The sequence below is a fragment of the Camelus ferus genome, chromosome 3 (genome assembly GCF_009834535.1).
Source record: "Camelus ferus isolate YT-003-E chromosome 3, BCGSAC_Cfer_1.0, whole genome shotgun sequence".
NCBI lineage: Eukaryota > Metazoa > Chordata > Mammalia > Artiodactyla > Camelidae > Camelus > Camelus ferus.
Window position 1 is genome coordinate 76701747 of NC_045698.1, and position 17924 is coordinate 76719670.

At 46.6% G+C, this 17924-nt stretch overlaps 1 protein-coding gene across 4 annotated transcripts in view; it reads left to right on the forward strand.

The window, feature by feature from the left end:
• MCC (MCC regulator of WNT signaling pathway) overlaps window positions 1–17924 on the forward strand; it is a 371860-nt gene that overhangs the window by 212407 nt on the left and 141529 nt on the right. Inside the window, exon 1 of one of the 4 annotated variants that reach the window (XM_032476493.1) lies at window positions 1000–1592. The exons of the other annotated variants lie outside the window; for them this stretch is intronic. Within the exon in view, the coding sequence (XP_032332384.1) occupies window positions 1161–1592 (432 nt within the window). The 5' untranslated portion in view covers window positions 1000–1160. Of the gene's footprint in view, window positions 1–999; window positions 1593–17924 lie in introns of those variants that run through there. 4 annotated transcript variants of the gene reach the window in all.

The window sequence follows — 17924 nt, forward strand, 5'->3', positions numbered from 1 at the left end:
ATAATTAGAATTCTGGACAGAGAGCAGACAACTAGGGAAGGAATCCCATGTACTGAATTTCCCTTGGGTCCTTGACATCCGTGCTTCCCTCTCATGTTTTTCCATCTGGAAGCTTGTCTCTGCTCTCTTTCCCCTGGTGTCTCCCTTCTTTGACGACCTCAGGTCCGCCCAACTGGTTTGAACAGAGACTTCAGTAATCTCCAAGTATGTTAATACTAAAAGTAAATTATCTGGTGCATGTTGGGTTTTTTGTTTTTTTTTTTTCATTTTAATGTATTTCTAAGGAAAAGAGGTTGACTTTCAATAGCTATCATCACAGGTTTAGAACGGAAAACCTTTCAAGATTAATAAGCAGAGTTTTTCTAAGAGAGCTGTGTGTGCGAAGGGCCTTTGTCTGGTGGGACGGCTTCCTAACTTAACAGTTAGTGCTGGAAAACTCCTTCATGATGATTTTATATATGGCCTGGCATTCTTGTTCTTGGATGTAATGCTGATGAAACTGTTCTTGCAAAACCTCAAGACAGTTTCTCCAGGCACGTATGTCGGCTTCTCTGGGAACACCCCGTTATCTGTCTCCTTGGCAGTTTGGAGGCTCTATACTCATTCCTCTTACTTATCTTTGCTGCTTAGAGAGGCTATAGAGAGAGACCGGAAACAGGAATAAAAATGGCTGGAAAAGATGGGAAAGTGGAGGGGTTTGATCCACTGAGTTGGTTTCCCTTCTCTCAAGTTTCATGGGCCTCCATTCAGAATCAATTTAGACTGTTTGGGTTAAGAACCAATCTTAGTAATTGTTTCAGTATTCTTAAAAAAAAAAAAACAAAAAAACACACAAAAACTCATTGCATTTAGTCCAAATTAATCTGAGAATAAAACAGCACATTGCCTTGCCTTGGCTCTGTGGCAAAGACATCTAGTACCAAACCCGATACATCTGGTATTTTTGAGCTCGTCTTAAGCTGTCATTTAACATGCAGCCTTTATTTGTAATCTTTTGATTTGGTGATGGGGGTTGTGCATACGGGAATGATACTGTGCTCTGGTGGTTGTGTTTCATAGAACCCAGGAGTGATTTTTTATCGCTGCATCTATGTAAAATCCAGAGTATTTTTCTCACCCCAGTGGCTTGCACCGCGCCTGGTTGAGTGGTTGAATATTGGATGCCGAGTTGCTTTGTTAAAGCCACAAACTTTGGAAGTGAAATCATCACACCAAGCCATCCGGCTTATGTGGACTCTTCTGTAAATAGTACACGCTGGGGGAGTATTCTCTGGCCCCCAGGGAAGGTCAGCAGAGTGGTTGTGAGACAGAGTAATCTGGTCTGGGTCGTGCTGAAAGCTCTTATTGATATGGGATTAGTCTCGGTGGAGACTACGTGCTGTCACATGGGCATCACTGCGATCGAGAGGAGTGAGATGGGAGGCCAGCGGGGGGAAGGGGACGCCGCTGAGTCACTGAGTTCATTAAAAGGCTACTGCCTGGGCGGCCGGCTGGCAAGACCAACCCTGGACTGCGCGGCTGCCACACCCACACCTCCGAGGGATTTAGGACTCCACTCCAGGCCGGGCTCGGAGGACGTGGCACTTGACAAGGTAGGAAGCCGAGAAGCTGATCTGTCTGACAGTCAGCACAGACCTGACACACAGCTAAGCACATTCCTGTTGGTGGAAGAGTGAGGCCCCGAGTGAAATGCAGGACCTCAGCCTCCGATCCTGAGTGTTGGCCTCTCTACGCTGATGGGAAGGGGCTTGTCACCAAGAGAGCTCCTGACCTGGTGGCTCCAAAGTTCTCAAAGGGGAGAAGGGAAATTGTATATGTTTTACTTGTGGCCAGCACTCAAATAACGTAAAATATTTTCCAGATTGGGCATAATTTAAATCACATTTAAACTTGGCAGTGAGCAGGCATTGTTGATGGGGATGGGAAAAACACAGTTGAGAATATGTTATGTCTCCATTCTTTCTTCAGTGCCATATGGTTACTCTGAAGCTTCTGTGCCACTAGAAAAAGTACAAAAATGACAAACTTTTGTCTGCATTGGGGCTGGGGGAGAAAAGTCGAAGGTATTAATTGCTTTCAGCGATTGGGGCACAGTCAAACTGTCTCACCTCTCTAAGAAAAGAGAGTAGTTAAGTGGTCTTTGCTTTAAGTTTAGTTGCCAGCCTCAGACAATTAGCACTCCGTGTGTGTGTGTGTGTGTGTGTGTGTGTGTGTGTGTGTGCGCGCGCGCGCTGCATGCTGGGTGTAGATGACATGTGTTTTTGTGTCCCCACCGCACACATTGGAGACGTATCTGAATGACTTAAAAAATGAACGTGTCCGAAAAGAAAACTACAGAGATGGATCTGTAAACAATTGTGTGTGTGTGTGTTTTCAAAAAAGATTGAAAAATTGTGGCAGTACCTGGAGAAAACCTTGCAAAGTCAACTCTGAATGATGGTGCTACCCCAGTGAGGGTTACTAGTCCTGGAGAATTGATTTGGGCAAATCTAGATTAAAAAGTGACTGCTTGGGACTAGGTGAGTCCTTTCTTTCTTTTTTCTTTTCTTTCTTTCCTTTTTTTTTTTTTTAAAGGAACTAGTAAGAAGTCATTTCCTCTTGATGGTCTCAGAACATAGGGGTGGCTTTATTTTTTGAGCTTATTACCCACCCCTCCCTTTTTTTTTTTCCTTTTGCTGAACTGCACACTGAATTCCATTAATCTCTATTCAGCAGTGTCAAAGGCAAGGAAGGCAGACAGTAGATGTTTGGTGGCTTCAGGGAAAGGGAAAATTAGTGACGGAGGACAGAGGTTGTCGAAGATAATGGAAGAAGGAAGGCCTGTTTGGTGCAAGAAACATTTGCTCTTTGATTGGTTGTGTTGACAACCAGTAAGGCCTGGGAGGGAGAGAGAGGAAAGATGAGGAGAATGGGGTAGGGAGGGTCCTTTGCTGCCGTCACCTCCTTTCTGGCTGGCATGAGTGGAGCCTGTCGGACGGCATGTTGCTTGGATGGCCTGTCAGGAAACCACTTAATTCCTGGCTGCCCTGGTCTCAACTAGCTCAAGTGTAAAAACTTGCTTGGTGTCACCTGTCCCTCTAGTAGAATAAGACTTCCCCTTTTTAAAGAGAAAGGAATGTGTGTCTTAGGCTAATTAATGAACCTTTACTAAACTCACCTTCCTAAATAATTAAATTACTTACTTTGGAGTAAAAGAGGACCTAAAACTTAAGAGTTGCAGTCTGACCCAGAACATGGTTTAACTATTTCTTTCAAATTTTAATAGAAGTTCAAAAAATGAGAATGTCAAAAGAATCAACTCTGAAATGCAAGAAGTTTGTTTAGCAATACTAATAATGGAGGAGGAAAAGAAACACTAGTTGGTTCTTGGGTTTTGTAAGTCACAAGCAAGGAGCCATGGACTAGGGCTTCATCTAACCTGGGGCCCTGGACTTACAGAGGGCTGGGAACTCTAGATTGCAGAGGACCAGTCCTGTCTAAGTCCAGATTCAAGCATATGTGGTGGCAAGTCAACTTTAGAGGAACAGACAGGAAGCTTTTTTCCCCTGTGTAACGTAAGAATTTAAATGTTTGATATTAAGTAAGCTGCCGTATTCCAAATGACCAGCAGATTATACAGTGTAGAATGTTAGCCCTTTGTCTATTGCACGGTCAAGTTAATTTGTGTTCAATACATGCAAATACATTTAAAGTTTAGCCTGACAAAAGTCCCCCCTGCCCAGTTTTATGGAGCACAGTGCCGGTTCCCCACCAGCTGCGGGGTCTTTAGTCTCCTTCCTGGTCTCACCTGGATAGCTGCGGTGGTCCTGTCTAGTCTCAAACCCCTTCATTGCTCTTATTTTGAAATTTGAAATTTCTCTTTGTTTTCAGCCATTGACCCTTTTGCTTCTGAGGTTAGTTAGACTTTTTTTTTTAATTTCTTAAGTTTTATCCAACCTTTCTATATATTTGAAATGATTAAGAGGTTTTCTGACTGGGCTTAATCAGCTATGCAGACCCAAGATCTAGCCTGAGCAAATGGAATGAGGAAGTTGGTATAGGAGGACACTTCTTTAGGTTGAACCAGAAAGTGTTGGTGTTGGAAGGAACCCTCCTTTGTAGAGTCTTCTGCCTTCATAATTACGTGAGGGGCTGTGTGCAGGCAGACCCCCAGTGATGTGCTCTTACAGTCACGTGGGGTTCCACTTCAAAGTCATCATCTTGACGCACAGCTGCTGTCCTGTACCCTTCTCTGAACAAGATACACCTTCCTCTTGCTCTGTCACTTGCACCAAGGCTGTGGTTTATAGGAGGTCACCTTTCCTTCTGAAGTTCAGTTTTGTGATGTTCATGCCCCACAGCCTTTGCATTTGTGATGATACTCCAGCTCCCTTTTATTTTTTTCCTGTTAGGTTGAAAACCCCTTCTGTGGTAACCTAGCATATGTATTGCCTTCCATTGTGGCTGGGTTTTAAGTTTGACCTAATTGTCTTTCTCTACTTCCCAAGTTTCATATTAAAACTTGTCCACCTTGTCAGTTCGTTGACTCCTTTTCTTTTCACTTGTACTCGTGAGGTGTCCTTACCCCCGGCAGGAGTCATCGCTCTAATGCGTCATACACCTTGTACCTAAACACAGAGCAGTAGTAAACACAAATGTTCTTTTCCATCATCGTGTATATTGCTATAATCCATGTCCACCTTTATCTTTAAAAATCAATGACCTTCACCTGGAAGAAACCAGGCAAATACCAGGGGGAGCCCTGCTTTATGCCTCGTGTTAATGAAAACACGAGGAGGAGGGGGGCCCTGCAGTGCGCCTACTCCCCTTGGGTTTCAGGACTGTCCTCAGAAAGTCCAGGATGTTGTTCCTGTGTAAGTTTAGCAGATGGGAGAGGAGAGGGCAGGGTCCACCTTGGCAAGATGTCAGATCCTCCTCTGTCCTGGGTGTTGTTTTCTTCAGGACGAATGCAACCACTGGGGAGCAGTGACTTCATCCATGGGGGCCCCTGCAGGTTTCCCACCCGACAGTCTCCTGGAGTGTGCTGGGACTTGGTTCTGTGGTCCAGGACGTCAGTACCTGCTGCAGTGCTGCTGCTTCGCTTCCTGCCCTTTCTAGCCCTAGTTTTAATTCTTTTTAGATAATGAATCCTTCCAAGAAAACCTGCAAACTTCCCTCCTGGAGAAAACACACACACGTTCAAGTTTGTGTCCACTCAGGGGATTCAGCAGATCCTAATCAAGGTGCAGGAGTCCAGGTGGAAGTCCCCGGCGTAAAGCACACAGAGGTCACTTTGAAACTTGGCAGTTTATTTTCTTGCAGTCTGTTTAACGGATTGTCTATTCTGTCTATTGTGTGATCCAGTTTATTAGTTACTTTTGGATCTCAGGTGCACAGATTGGGTTAATCATGGTCTTTGATTCCTATTCTGCTCATCTCTGGTCCACGCAGGACCCTCTTCCATCACTTTCGTTTCTGTGTAGCAGTGAACACTTGTGAGCCCACCCCCAACATGGAAACTAGTCTAGTCCTGCCTCTTCAACCCAGCGAGCCTCTCCCCTCAATCTCCTACCAGTTGCTTCTTTGCTTTCTTCAGAAATAATTTTGTCATCTGTCTGCACTTCTAAAAGGTTAGTTGGGCTATGGTTTCGTTCTTAACTCCTCTCCAGAAATGCGTAAGTTCTCCAAGGTTCGTTATTTTAAAACATCTGAGGTGGCAGGAGAAGCTGGAAACAGAACGGCAGCCCCCAGTCTCGCAGCTCAGGAAGGTGCGCAGACCCTTTCAAGTTGAATAATGACATCAGCAGAGATGCGAACACATGGAACCACCTTCTGTGGGTGACGGCATTTCTGCACATGGAGGGAGCCCTGCTTTATGCCTCATGTTTATGAAAACGTGAGGAGGAGGGGGCCCTGCAGCGCGCCCACCCTCCTTGTGTCTGAGGCCACGTCCTCACAGCACGGCCCTGCCAGCGCACCCTCGGCCACATGGAGACAGGAGGACCCAGGTGACGCCTCAGCTTTTCTCTGCACGCACATGCCTTCCCGTCCCCTCTCCTGCAGCTGCGCGCGGTTTCGGTGGCCATGAGTTCAAGGCCTGGCTTCCTGGCTGCTCTGTGACCTTGAGTAGATTCCTTAACACCCTCCCTCTTCTTTCCTCAAAAAGTGATGTAGCGTGATGAAAGTAATGCTCCCTCTAAGGTGCCAGGAGGAGTGATGAAATAAATGTGCTTTATTTACCCCTGAAATCAATGAAATAGAGTGCTTGAGAGGCAGTGCCCCGTGCGAAGCAGGTCCTCGATGTCCGGTGCCATCACTAATGGTTGTTTTGGCCTGCCATGGCCCGGGAAATAGGAGGAAATAAAAGAAATTGGCTCTGTCCCTTGCGGTCTGAGGCATCAGACTGCCTGTGTCCAAGTGGGTATAATGAGAACTTTTAATAAGAAACAAGCCTGTCACAGTGACCCCCTGGCCCATGGCAACCCTTCTCACTTCAGAAAGGCTGAAGTCCTATTTCTACATTATCAGTTCATGCTGCCATTTCTTGCTCATGTCACCATGTTTTTGTTACATGTCCAGAACTAGAGGTCAAACTCCCTGAAGGCAGAGACTCTTCTATGTTTTCACTGCTACACTCAGGACAAACACCCTTAATAAAGAATTGCAGAGAAAATCAGTGGAGGTTCTAGATCACAGGCCCCAGACTCACAACTGGAACCCACAGATGTGCTTCTATTTACCTACACAGCATTTTTTTAAAAGAAGTAAGTAGCCCATACGTATCAAAATATTTCACTTAAAATCTAGATAATTTGGATTTTTTAATTTTTTTGCAAAATTACCTAGCCACGTGGGGCCCACATTCCCACCTGGCAACAGATGATGGAGTGGAGACAGATACCCAGTGGTAAAGGGGTCAAGCGCTCTCCAGCTGACCACAGCCCCCACCGCTCCCTAATGCTCACCCAGCGCTTTCCCCGCATATCTCACCCGCCTGGCCTCCTGGACGCTGGAGTTCGTGACCCAATCCCCATTATGGGATGAGAACCCAGAAAGGAGGGACTTCATCCAGACAGTGCTGATTCTAAGAGCACTCATGCACTAGGCATTGAGGGAGGGCAGGGGAGGCAGGGAGGAAGCACAGGACCCGCTCAGATGCATCACCAGTAGGTACAGGGATGACTGCAGTGAAAAACTCTATGTGCCAAATGAATGGTGCAAATAAAGAATTGAAAGGAGGAGCATCTGCTTCAGCCCGAGCTGCCTATGGGGGTCTCCTGATTGCGATCTGGCTCTGTAAGGATGCTAGGATTTCAGTATCTGGAGGAGAAAACAGCCTTTTCCCCGGAGGGAGTGACATATGCAGGAAAAGGCAGCTGTGACTTGACCGGTTTGACCCGTATGTGGAGGAGCAGAGGGAGCTGGAAAGAGAGGCGGGATCAGACAAGGAAGGGGCCATTAAGGCCAGACAGTGGCATTTGGAACATAGGCATTGGGGAGCTGCCAAAGATACTTGAGAATGTCGCGATCAAAGGAGTTGGAGAAATGAAAATGTTTTCAACTGCCAGCAAACATCTCAAAGGCAGAAATGGCTGTAGGCATGTTTGCTTGGATGTCCCCTGCCCCCTCCATCCTGCTTTTTCTTGAAGCCTCTTTCCTCCAATGGTGCTCTGATGACGTCGGAAAGACCTCCCTTCCTCCTTAGGCCTATGGCTTCTGTCAGGTTGGCAGAGTCCCAGGCCTCTCAGGCCCAGAGCCCATAGACAGGTGATAAATTTCACATGCAATTTGAAGTGCATTAAAGGGTGTGGTGACACTTAGAAAGGAGTTTAACCTGCCTGTCAGATACAGACATGGAAAATGTGTCTTGAGCTGCTCTAAATTATTTCAGATTGATCCAGGCAGTTTGTGTCTGGCTCCAACCAGATTGTGAGTCTAATTATCTGAGGGAGACTCATTGAGCTCTGATTATTCTAAGTTGCTGCCCACCGGTGAGCATTGGCAGAGTGGCTGCCTTCTTGGTGTTTGGTGCTGGGGTCTGGGTGATGGTGAGAAATACTGCTGTCCCCTTTGGAGCACATTCTGCTAAGAATGTTCCCGCTGTTGCTGAGTGATGATTGACTGGCGGCCTTCACAAGGTCTGCCACTGTCCTCACACCAAGTGTGATCTACATGCAGTCTTGGAGCTGGCTTCCTTTGCTGCGTCCTTCAACGAAAGCTTTGATATGTCTGGTCCGCATGAGGCCCTCGGAAGCCCTGTGGCATAATCACCATCAGAAACGGGTACAGATGCTTCTTAGCTGGAATGACCTGGTTTCACTCACAGTTAAACATCACTGCTCCCAGTGATGCAACCACCAGCCTGGCTGCGATGTTGCCACAGAAAGCAGAGAAGTGAGGTCTGTCCCTGGGGCTGCAGGAATGCTTGCTCCTTTACCCATTGTGTGACTGTTTTAGGTCTTTACTTCATTTGCTTTTTGCTCTGCATCAAGATTTCATTTTCTCAATGGGTCCTCAAGAAATGACTGTTGATAAAGGGATTCAAGATTGCAGAAGTCTTCCCAGTGCATAGAGCGGTCATCACGCAGCAGCCGCGTGACACGGGGGCCTTTCAAAGAGCCTCACATTATTTTCTGTGGGGCTTTGCTGGACTTGTTTTCCCCTTTCACTCAGTGGAAGTTTCTCGAGGGTGTTTTGTGTGTGCTAAGTACCCTGCAAAGCTCTGGAAAAGTGAGTGACATGTGACCACTGTGCGTGCCTGCTGGATTTCTGGACTTCCTGTGACAAATTTGAGGCAGAGTCATTCACTTGTCAGATAGAACCATTTTTCTTTTTCCCCTGCCATGAAACCAGAAATGTGACAGTGATGTCACTTAATGGGCTTGGGTTTCCAGAATGAGTCCTCGATGTGGGTTAATTTTGGCCAGGGGTTATTTCTGCAGCTTGTGCTCTGGCTTTCAGGAGCTGTGGTACCTGCAGACATGAGGTAGAGCAGGCGGTGGCTGATCCCCACGTGTGGGTAACTGGGAAAAATAGGAATAATCCACAAAACATGCTTTCCTAGAAAAAGATCACATATCACCTAAGCAGTGCTTTGGTTAATCATCCTTTAGAAAAGAAACGGATCAGAGGAGGAGTTCCGAGGTATGCAGCACTCACTAAAGGAAATCCCAGCTGGGCTAGAGACTTAGGTGTGCAGGTTGGCCCCAAAAGCGAATAGAAATGCGTGTGTGTGTGAACGAGGAGCATGAACTCTGGGAAAATGGATCCCAAGCCATTAAGTGGTTTCCTTTGAGAAGCAGAATTTACTTGTGTATTTCGGTAGTTTTTGAATTTGTAACAGTGAGTCAAACGCACATGTACACAAATACAAATACTGGATATGGAAGGAATTCCTAGGCTTACAGTTACTGGGAGAAATGACAAAAGAATAGATCTATGGGATTTGACAACAAATATGTTACTTTTGTGGAAAGAATTTAGACAAACTGGAGGAAATATTTCTAACATACTCATGTTACCGCCCTCAAACAGCTTCATATAGTAAGAGCATCTGGACGGTTGAATAAGGGCACCCCACCCAGGATGTGCACGTCCTGATCCCTAGAATTTATGAGTATGTTCCCTTACGTGATAAAAGGGACTTTGCATGTGTGATTAGGTTGGTCTTGAGATGGAAGTGATATCTTGCATTACCGGGCGGCCCCAGTATGAGCAAAAGGGTCTTTATAAGAGGGAGGCAGGAAGATGGAAGTCAGAAGGAAGAGATGTGATGACAGAAACAGGGGATCCGAGTCTGAGAGAGACTTGAAGAGCGAGGCCTCAGCTTTAGAGATGAAAGAAGGGGCCTTGAACCAAGGAGTGCCAGTCACCACCAGGACCTGGAAGAGAAGAGGAAACGAATTCTCTCCCAGAGTCTCTCGAAGTCTTAATTTTGGTCTGAGTGAAATGGTTCGAGACTGACCTCCAGAGCTGTAAGATAATAAGTGTGTTGTTTTGAGTCACTAAGTCTGTGGTAATTTGTTACAGCAGCCACAGGAAACTAACACGAATTCTAAATGAATGAGAGAATTTCCTAGTGATGTCTGCTGTCACTTAGCAAGTGCTTCCGTGTCTGGACTGGAGGGTGTGCTTTGCCTGCATCATCTCTTAGTCCTCACAAATCTGCGGGGAAGGTGGGATGACTCTCGTTTCTGCAAATAAGTGAAGTATAAGGCTTAAATTGTTAAGCTGTGCATCCCACCGTCAGTGTCAGAGCCGGTGTCAAAATTTACACATAAGTGTCTTGAACCCTCGTTTAAGAGTGCATGCACAGGGTGCTGCTACCTCGCAAACAGTGGTGGGGCTATAGGTGGTGTTTTCTCCTTACGGTGTCTTTTTTTAACTTACAAATTTTCTATATAATCTCATGGTCAGGAGAAGGGCGAAAGTTCTTAGTGAGAGACTGGTACCTTCCCTCTCATGGTTTATCATCATTGACAACAAAGTCTCCCAGAGAATGTTCTTTCCTGAGTCAGAAGCCCTGTAGAATGCGCTCAAAGGTGGTTTTCAAAAGGTGCCTTGATCTAATAGTTTGGCCTCATCATAACACCCCCAGGTCTGGGTACACTGTCAGGTGTGGGCCTGTGTTCAGGGCCAGGTGGGTGGACGTTGCATGAGGGAGGGGCAGAGATGGTGGGACTGTGGCCCTGGGACCAATAGAATGTGGATGTGCACTTGCTGGTGCAAATGGCCCCCAGCCAGCCGCTCTTCCCAGTTGCTCCTCTACAGCCGTTTGTGTCACCTTAACCATCACATAAAAAAGAAACCCAAAAGTGGTGGCATCATCCTTTGCCCTGTGACCTTGCTTCTATTCTGTTCTTCATGTGCACAGAGGTGCGGCTCAGAAATAGTGCTGCCGAAGTTAAGGAGGGAATCTCTGCCTGTGTCACTGTGCGATCAGGGAGCCCCGTGGTTGTCACCTTCGTTTCCCTTGCGTCCCTCTTTCCTCCATCAGCTGTCCCTCCTTTGCTCACTGAGGATGACAACCTGGCCGTGGGGGAGTGTTGTCCAGCGGGGAGGGCTGTGTGGTCTCCGGACCCTGTGACTTCATGCTCAGGACAAGCACTGCTTGCCCACGTTGTGGTCTGGGAAACTGTCTCACCAGGACCACCGATGCACCTGCCTGGGCCAGGGCCAGAAAGGGACGTGTGAGAAAAGAGAGGGGACCCCCTTGTTCTTCTGAAGGACTGGGAGGAACGGTGACTGGCAGAAACAAAGGCCAGGGCCGACATGAAATGAGAGCTGTAGACAACTGACCGGGAGTTAGAGTGGCTTGAGAACAGGGTAAACACTTGGAAAGAAATCTCAAAAACTGAGATGCTGGAAGAATAAGGATCGGAAAAAAATGTATGGGAAGCTGCCATGGAGGCTGATGGGGATGGACCTCCTTCCCACCTCTGCCACAGTCGTCATGACTGGTGGGAAGACACTGGGAGCACAGACAGGGCAGCGGCGTCCACCTCCCCCTCCGTGACAGTCAGGAGCCTGTGTGCAATGTGATGAGTGATGCCAGAAAGAGGTGACTGAATGTTTGTGTTTGATGATTTCTGCTCCTTTAAAATGCTGTCTGTAATCCGGTGAGGACCAGCTGTCCTGCTCACCCCTGCTGTGTGCCAGCCCCGAGCTCGGCCCTCACTTCATCCCCCTTTTCCACTTCCGGGTACTTTCCTTTGGCCCTAAAGATGGTTGTGGATGCAGGAATGGGGCTTGTTTTCAAGAGACAGCTCCATCCTGAAACTTGAGGGCCATCTTTTGTTTTTCTTTGCCTCTCAGAGTGAGGCAGGCCCCCAGAGAAAGGAGTTGGCTCAGTGGGTGTCTTCACACCCTTCCTCTCACCCCTGCCCAGGCCTCCTTGCCACAGCCTTTTACCATCTCTAGATGCTGTAATTTTTTTGTTGTTGTTGTTATTTTGGGGGGAGAGATTAGGTTTGTTTATTAATTAATTAATTATAAATGGAGGTGCTGGGGATTGAACCCAGGATCTTGTGCGAACTGAGACCACTGAGCTATACCTTCCCCCAGTAGGTGCTGTAATTCTTGAGCCATTAAGGTGTTTCTGTCCCGTTATACCAGCTCCTGGCGGATATTATTGTAGCAGCGTCTGGGTTCCACCACACCCTGATCTTTGTGGTGGTTTTGTCTGTATGTTGAGTTTTACTAGCGGAAGGGAGAATTGATATTGACTAGCTCTACACTCTTTAGGTGTGACTCAGGGACAAGCTTCCCCCCTAGATTTGTTTTCTGTGTTGCAAGCGCCTTCTTTCCTGTGGCTTGCATCCTTTAAAGCTTTCTGATGTCAGAGTTCTTACAGGTTCTTCTGGAAGCCCTACCCCTGCTTAGCTCCACATGGAAGTGGATACCAAGTGACCAGTTAAGGCCTTCATGACTTGGGGCAGCCTTGCAAATGCAAGCAAAAGACTGCTAACTAGTTCTCTAACATCTAGTCCCCTGACCTGTAAGCTGTGCAATTAGCTCACTTCCCAGTAATTTGACCAAGACTGTCACAGCAGCTGTCTAGGCAGGAAACATGGGGACCTCGTGGGCACTTTAACAGCTGACTGGATGCTGATGGGAGAGCCCGGGTGGAGAGGTGGTGGGCTGCAGGTGGCTCAGCTGCATCAACAGGCTGTCATGGGCCCTAAACTGGCCGTTTAGGCCAGGACCTAGGAAGGCGAATGTGACTGTCCTAGCCCACTGCTGGGAAGGAAGCCTGAGGCTCCTCCTGCCAGCACATCACACAGCTGCAGCAGTGGTGGTCAGGGCTGCCTCTTTATGGATGACTTTAATTAAACTTGTAGCTAATACAAAGCAAGTGTCTGGCCTTTTAAAATTAAATGTGGTGGTATGTCCTTGAATGCAAAATACATCTTTTTCCAACTTGAACCATGATTTCACTAGATTCTGATTATGTCCACAGCACTCCAGAGCCTCTTAGTGCTTTGCTGATTTGCATTCACTTTGATTTATTCTCTGACTGTTGTGCAGCATGATTATATGCTCAGTAGAGGATATGTGAGGCAGTGCCACATAGTGATACATAGACTGGAAGACATGGAGTCACCTGGTCCTGGCTCTGCTTTAATGAGTCACAATGATCCTAGGGGGACCATCCCTTTAAGTTCTTGGGCTCAGTTTCATCCCCTGTAAAATGGGTTTACACCTTAAGGGTAAGCTTTTACTTTGAGACTGCTTTTTGATGATAAGGATGTTGATGATAGCAACTAGCATTTATTGAGCACTTGCTATGTCCCAGACATTATATCAGGTGCTTTAAGCACAATATTTAATCACAGTAATGCCTCTAGGAAGATACTATTCTTATATCCACCATATTACATGCATGAAAACTGAAGTTTAGGGAGGCCAAGGAACTTTGCCAGTGTTACATGAATTATAGATTATAGAGCCAAGATTCAAAGCCATCATTCTGCCTCAAAAGCTCAAATTCCTCATCACACTGAAATGTGAGTAGGAACAAATATTAAAGAATGATGTTGGGGGAAGTGTATAGCTCAAGTGGTAGAATTCATGCTCAGCACCCAAGAGGTCCTAGGTTCAATCCCTGGTGCCTCCTCGAAGTGGAAGTCAATGAAGAAACCTAATTACCTCCCCTCAGAAAAAAAAAAAATTAAGGATTATGTTCACACTCATTCATTTATCAAAAATTAAACTCTAATTGTACAGTTTCTACCACGATGAAAACCAGTAGCCACTCTCATACCATGCTGGTAGGAGTGTAAAATTGGTACCACGATTTAGAAAAGTATGTGGGCAGCTTCCTGGGAAACTTGAAGGTGGTCTAGCAGTTCCACCTTTAGGTATGTCCTGGAGATGTACAGGGGGACAAGTAGAGGACTCTACTTCCCAGCATTATTCGTAGTAGGAAACACACTAAAGGCAGCTGAAACTTGGAGCAGTCAGTGAGTTAACAAACTATGAAATAGTCATATAATGGAATATTACACAGCAGTTAAAATGAACACTACTTAAAGACTGTGGACAATGAAAAGGAAGCCGTTAAGATCAATACTCCATTAATATTGCTGTATCAGTATAGATAACCTTATAACGGTGAATGGAAGGGAGCAACATACCAAAGGCTATGTATAAGAGAAAGCTACATATAGAATTGAAAAAAAAAGATAAACAATTTCATAGGTGTGTGGAAGGTTCTGTTGTTTGGAAACCTGGCAGGGCAGGTTCACCCCAGCTGCAGTGGAGTGGCTGTCTTTGAGGAAGAGAATGGGGTCAAGGATGGATACAAAAGGGGTCTTCAGGTGTAGCTGTAACATGATATTTCCTTTCAAAAAAATCTGAAAGCGGCTATGACGTAAGAGTTGACATTTACTAAATCGAGGTAGGCAGTACATGGTATAGTTACGTACTCTTCTGTGTCCTAAGTCTTTTCTGATAAAAGGGAGGAAACAGAGATGACATTGGGGGAGCTCTTCATTTGGAATTCCTTGTAAAGACCACTGAACATTCCTGTGACCTTTCAGTAGCCACAAATCTTCATCCTTTGGGGACAAATTGGATTTTTTAAAAGAAAAGGCAGTTGCATTGAATCTGAGTGAGGTAGATAATAAATCAGGAGAATGCTAGTTTTTAATTAGAATTTGGTGTGGCGGTCAGAGAGACAGTAAATGAGTGAGTGGCCATAGCATCATGGAAGCCAGTGCCTGTGCTCCTCAGTGGACCTCTCAGGAGGGCAGGGTGCATCCAGGTGAATGTGCAGGTTGGGTCTGCTTGTTAGGAGGTTGAGCTTGCTGTTGACCTGCCTCATAAGCATGCTGAATGTCTCTGACAGACCCGTGTGGTCCATCTCTGCTTCAGTCATCTGGTCCTTCAAGCACCATTCTCGTCTGTTTAAGTGTACAATTAGGCTAAATCTGCCATTTCTTTTTCCTGTCCTGTGAAATTAGGGGATGGTCTCGAGTGAGTCCCTCCACCAGAGACACAGCTGAGAGTCTCACTGCTCCAGGGGACAGTTGACTGTAGGTCATAATCTAGGACATCAGCCTCTTTCAGAGAGGGTGTCCTAGCAGAGTAAGGGCTGTAGCTCAGAGGTCACACACTGGATTGCTTCATAAATGCTGGGGGAGGCCTTTGGAGGCGAAAGAGGTTCTGCTCAGGTGCCTCCTTCGTTCCCCTGGGTGCTTTGTACTGTAATGGCTCATCTCAGGGCCCAGGGACAGCCTGCCTCGTCTGTGGAGAAGCTGCTGCTGGGCTCTGCGTGCAGAAAATCTGTTGCGAAAAGTTCAGCTTGGTCCCGTGGAATGACAAGCGTTTCTCTTCTCACATTTACTTTTCCTTGCTGAGTATCCTTTTCTCATTTGCATTGTCTAATACTGGCTTTCGGGGTTCTCTGTTTTGATCTTCCATGGAGCTCGGCATTTACCTTAGTATAAGGCAGGGCTTTGGAGTCAGACAGACATTTTAATTCCAGGCTCTGCCACTGGCTGACCAGCGTGGTCCTGGACACAGTATTCAGCCTCTGAGACTCAGTTCCCTCACAGTTAGAGGATGGGAATATCAACAGCACCCTCCCTGAAGGGCTGCTGTGATGATTAAATGGGGTGAAGTGTGTACAGTACCTCTGACGTGCAGGTTAGCTGTGAGTTGGCATCTGCGCACCACGCCCTCTGAGGAGTGTGTGCAGCTCTGTCCCGATCTCCCCCTTTCCTCTGCTGTTGCTTTTTACATACTGCGTCTTTACTTAATGATTATGAAAACGTAAAGCCTTCAGCCTCTTGGTCACATTTACTTACTGATAATATAAACTTAGCAGCCACACACCTGCCGCCACTGTGGCTGTCCTTTGAAACTAAATTCAGACACATGATTCTCTGTTTCTTGGTTACCTGTTTCATGATGGTGTGGAATAATTAGAATCTTTTTTACCTCCTTTTGGTAAACAACGAGGTGAATTTCTTTTGTCAGCTGGCTCTCGTCTTTTCATGAAGCCCGACAACACCCGATCGTGGCTGCGATGCATTTATACAGGAAGATGGGGCATCCAGAAACAACCACAGGCTTGCGTGTAATCCGGACAAGCTGGCTTTGGTAGAAGCTGTATCTGTTATTTCAATTCCCATCTGAGGTCCCGGCCTCCTTAACTCTAAATAATGCATGGCCGCTTTCACATGCCCTTTTCAAAACCCCGGGAGTCAGAGGCTCATTTATGGCTTGGTTTACTTGCTCCTCCTTTCTCATCCCTAGAATGACAATGGGATCACGCCCACCCCCACCCCCCCACACAGGGCCGCACACCAGCTCTGCTCATCTCCCCATTGTTAGGTCTTTGTCTCTTGATTTGTTTTGCATAGGCAATACAGCTGTGAGGAACCTGACTTGCGATGTGGGTTCCATCGAACCTGGTGGGGCTCACAGAACCTACCTCTTTGGGAGAGCGAGTCCATTTGGTTTTCCTCTTTCGGTCATGGGCACACACACTGCTGTTCGTGTGTTTTATTACAACAATCCCTACTGGACTGAATGACACTTATAGGGTGTTTGGGAGCTTGCTGAGTGTTTTTTTACCACGTGGGAGGCGAGGTCTACGCAGCCAACTTAGACTCTAAAGGGTGTTAGGACTGGAAGGGTATTCGGGGGTTGGTCACGGTAAAATACAAACACCTAGTCGAAGAATTCTACAACAGACACAAATGGGACTGGGCTCTTTGCTGTGGACGTAGGTGGGTGGGTATTGAATCTGCTTTAGGAATAGGCACTCTCTCAGTGTCTTGTTAGATACTCAGAGGATCCCAACTCTGGGTCAGGTGGCACTGTTTCTGGGGAACATGGGGTGTTCTCAGGCCGGTGCTGTCTCCCTCTCTCTGCAAACAGGATTCCTACAGAAAGCCCCAGTCTCACTGTGGAATTTGGAGTGGACCTATCCTAGGGTCTCCCCAGACTGCCAAAGACTGCCTTGTCTAAGTTATGATCGTCATGACAGCCCCATCCACTGACTGCTCTCATCCCATTTTTGTAAAGAGAAAGCGAGGAAACGTGTCTACAATCACAGAGCCAGTGAGAGCTGGTGCAGAAACCCAAGTCTTTGTGCACTCGGCTGCAGAGCCCAGGCTTTTAACCACCTCGTGAATACACGCTAATGTGGCCTTTCAAATAGCAGTGCTATGCGTCCTAAATGAGGTGGTATAAATACAGACAGGCTGAGCAGCATGAAACAAAGGTTGTCATATTGGGGATATTTTCAAGGTGGTGTTTGTTGTTTTCATTTTTACAATATAAGAACACAGAAGGAAGAACTCTAATGTTGGCAAGGAGACCTTGGCGTCCGCGTCTAGGAGGAGGTAATATCGAGGGTGACTTTGAAGGATAAGTGGGGACAGAAGGGCATGACATTTGTACATTAAGGACGGAGCTTCTTGGGACATGTGAAGAGTAAAGGACAGACTGGTTATGTGGGGACAGGTGAGAAGCAACAAGGAGTGGAAGTTGAGATGTTTTAGGGATGGTTGGTTGGGGCCAGATGTTGGGGAGCCTGTTTTATTTTGTGATATATTGGTGTCAGTCTTAAACAGGAAAACATTTTTTTATGTTTAAATCAAGTACAGTCTTGCTCTAGGGCAGACTTTGCAAACTTGGATGCTAGGCAGGGCAAGTGAGATCAATGAAGTGGGCTAGGAGGTGTGTTTGTTTTTGTTTAAAAGGAGGTAGTGTTAACTACGGAAGGCACTGGCCGAGGGGGGACGCCACCCTCACTGCTAGACCGTTGTCACGTGCCCACTGCAGGCCTGGGCTGCCGGAGTTCAGGTGGTTTAAAGAAATCCGGAAATAGATTTTCCTGTTAAATCCATTCCTATTTAAAACAGACTCAGAGGAGGAGGGCTGTGCAGACCAAGGAGAGGGTGTTTTTATGGCCGGTTTGTAAACCCCCACCC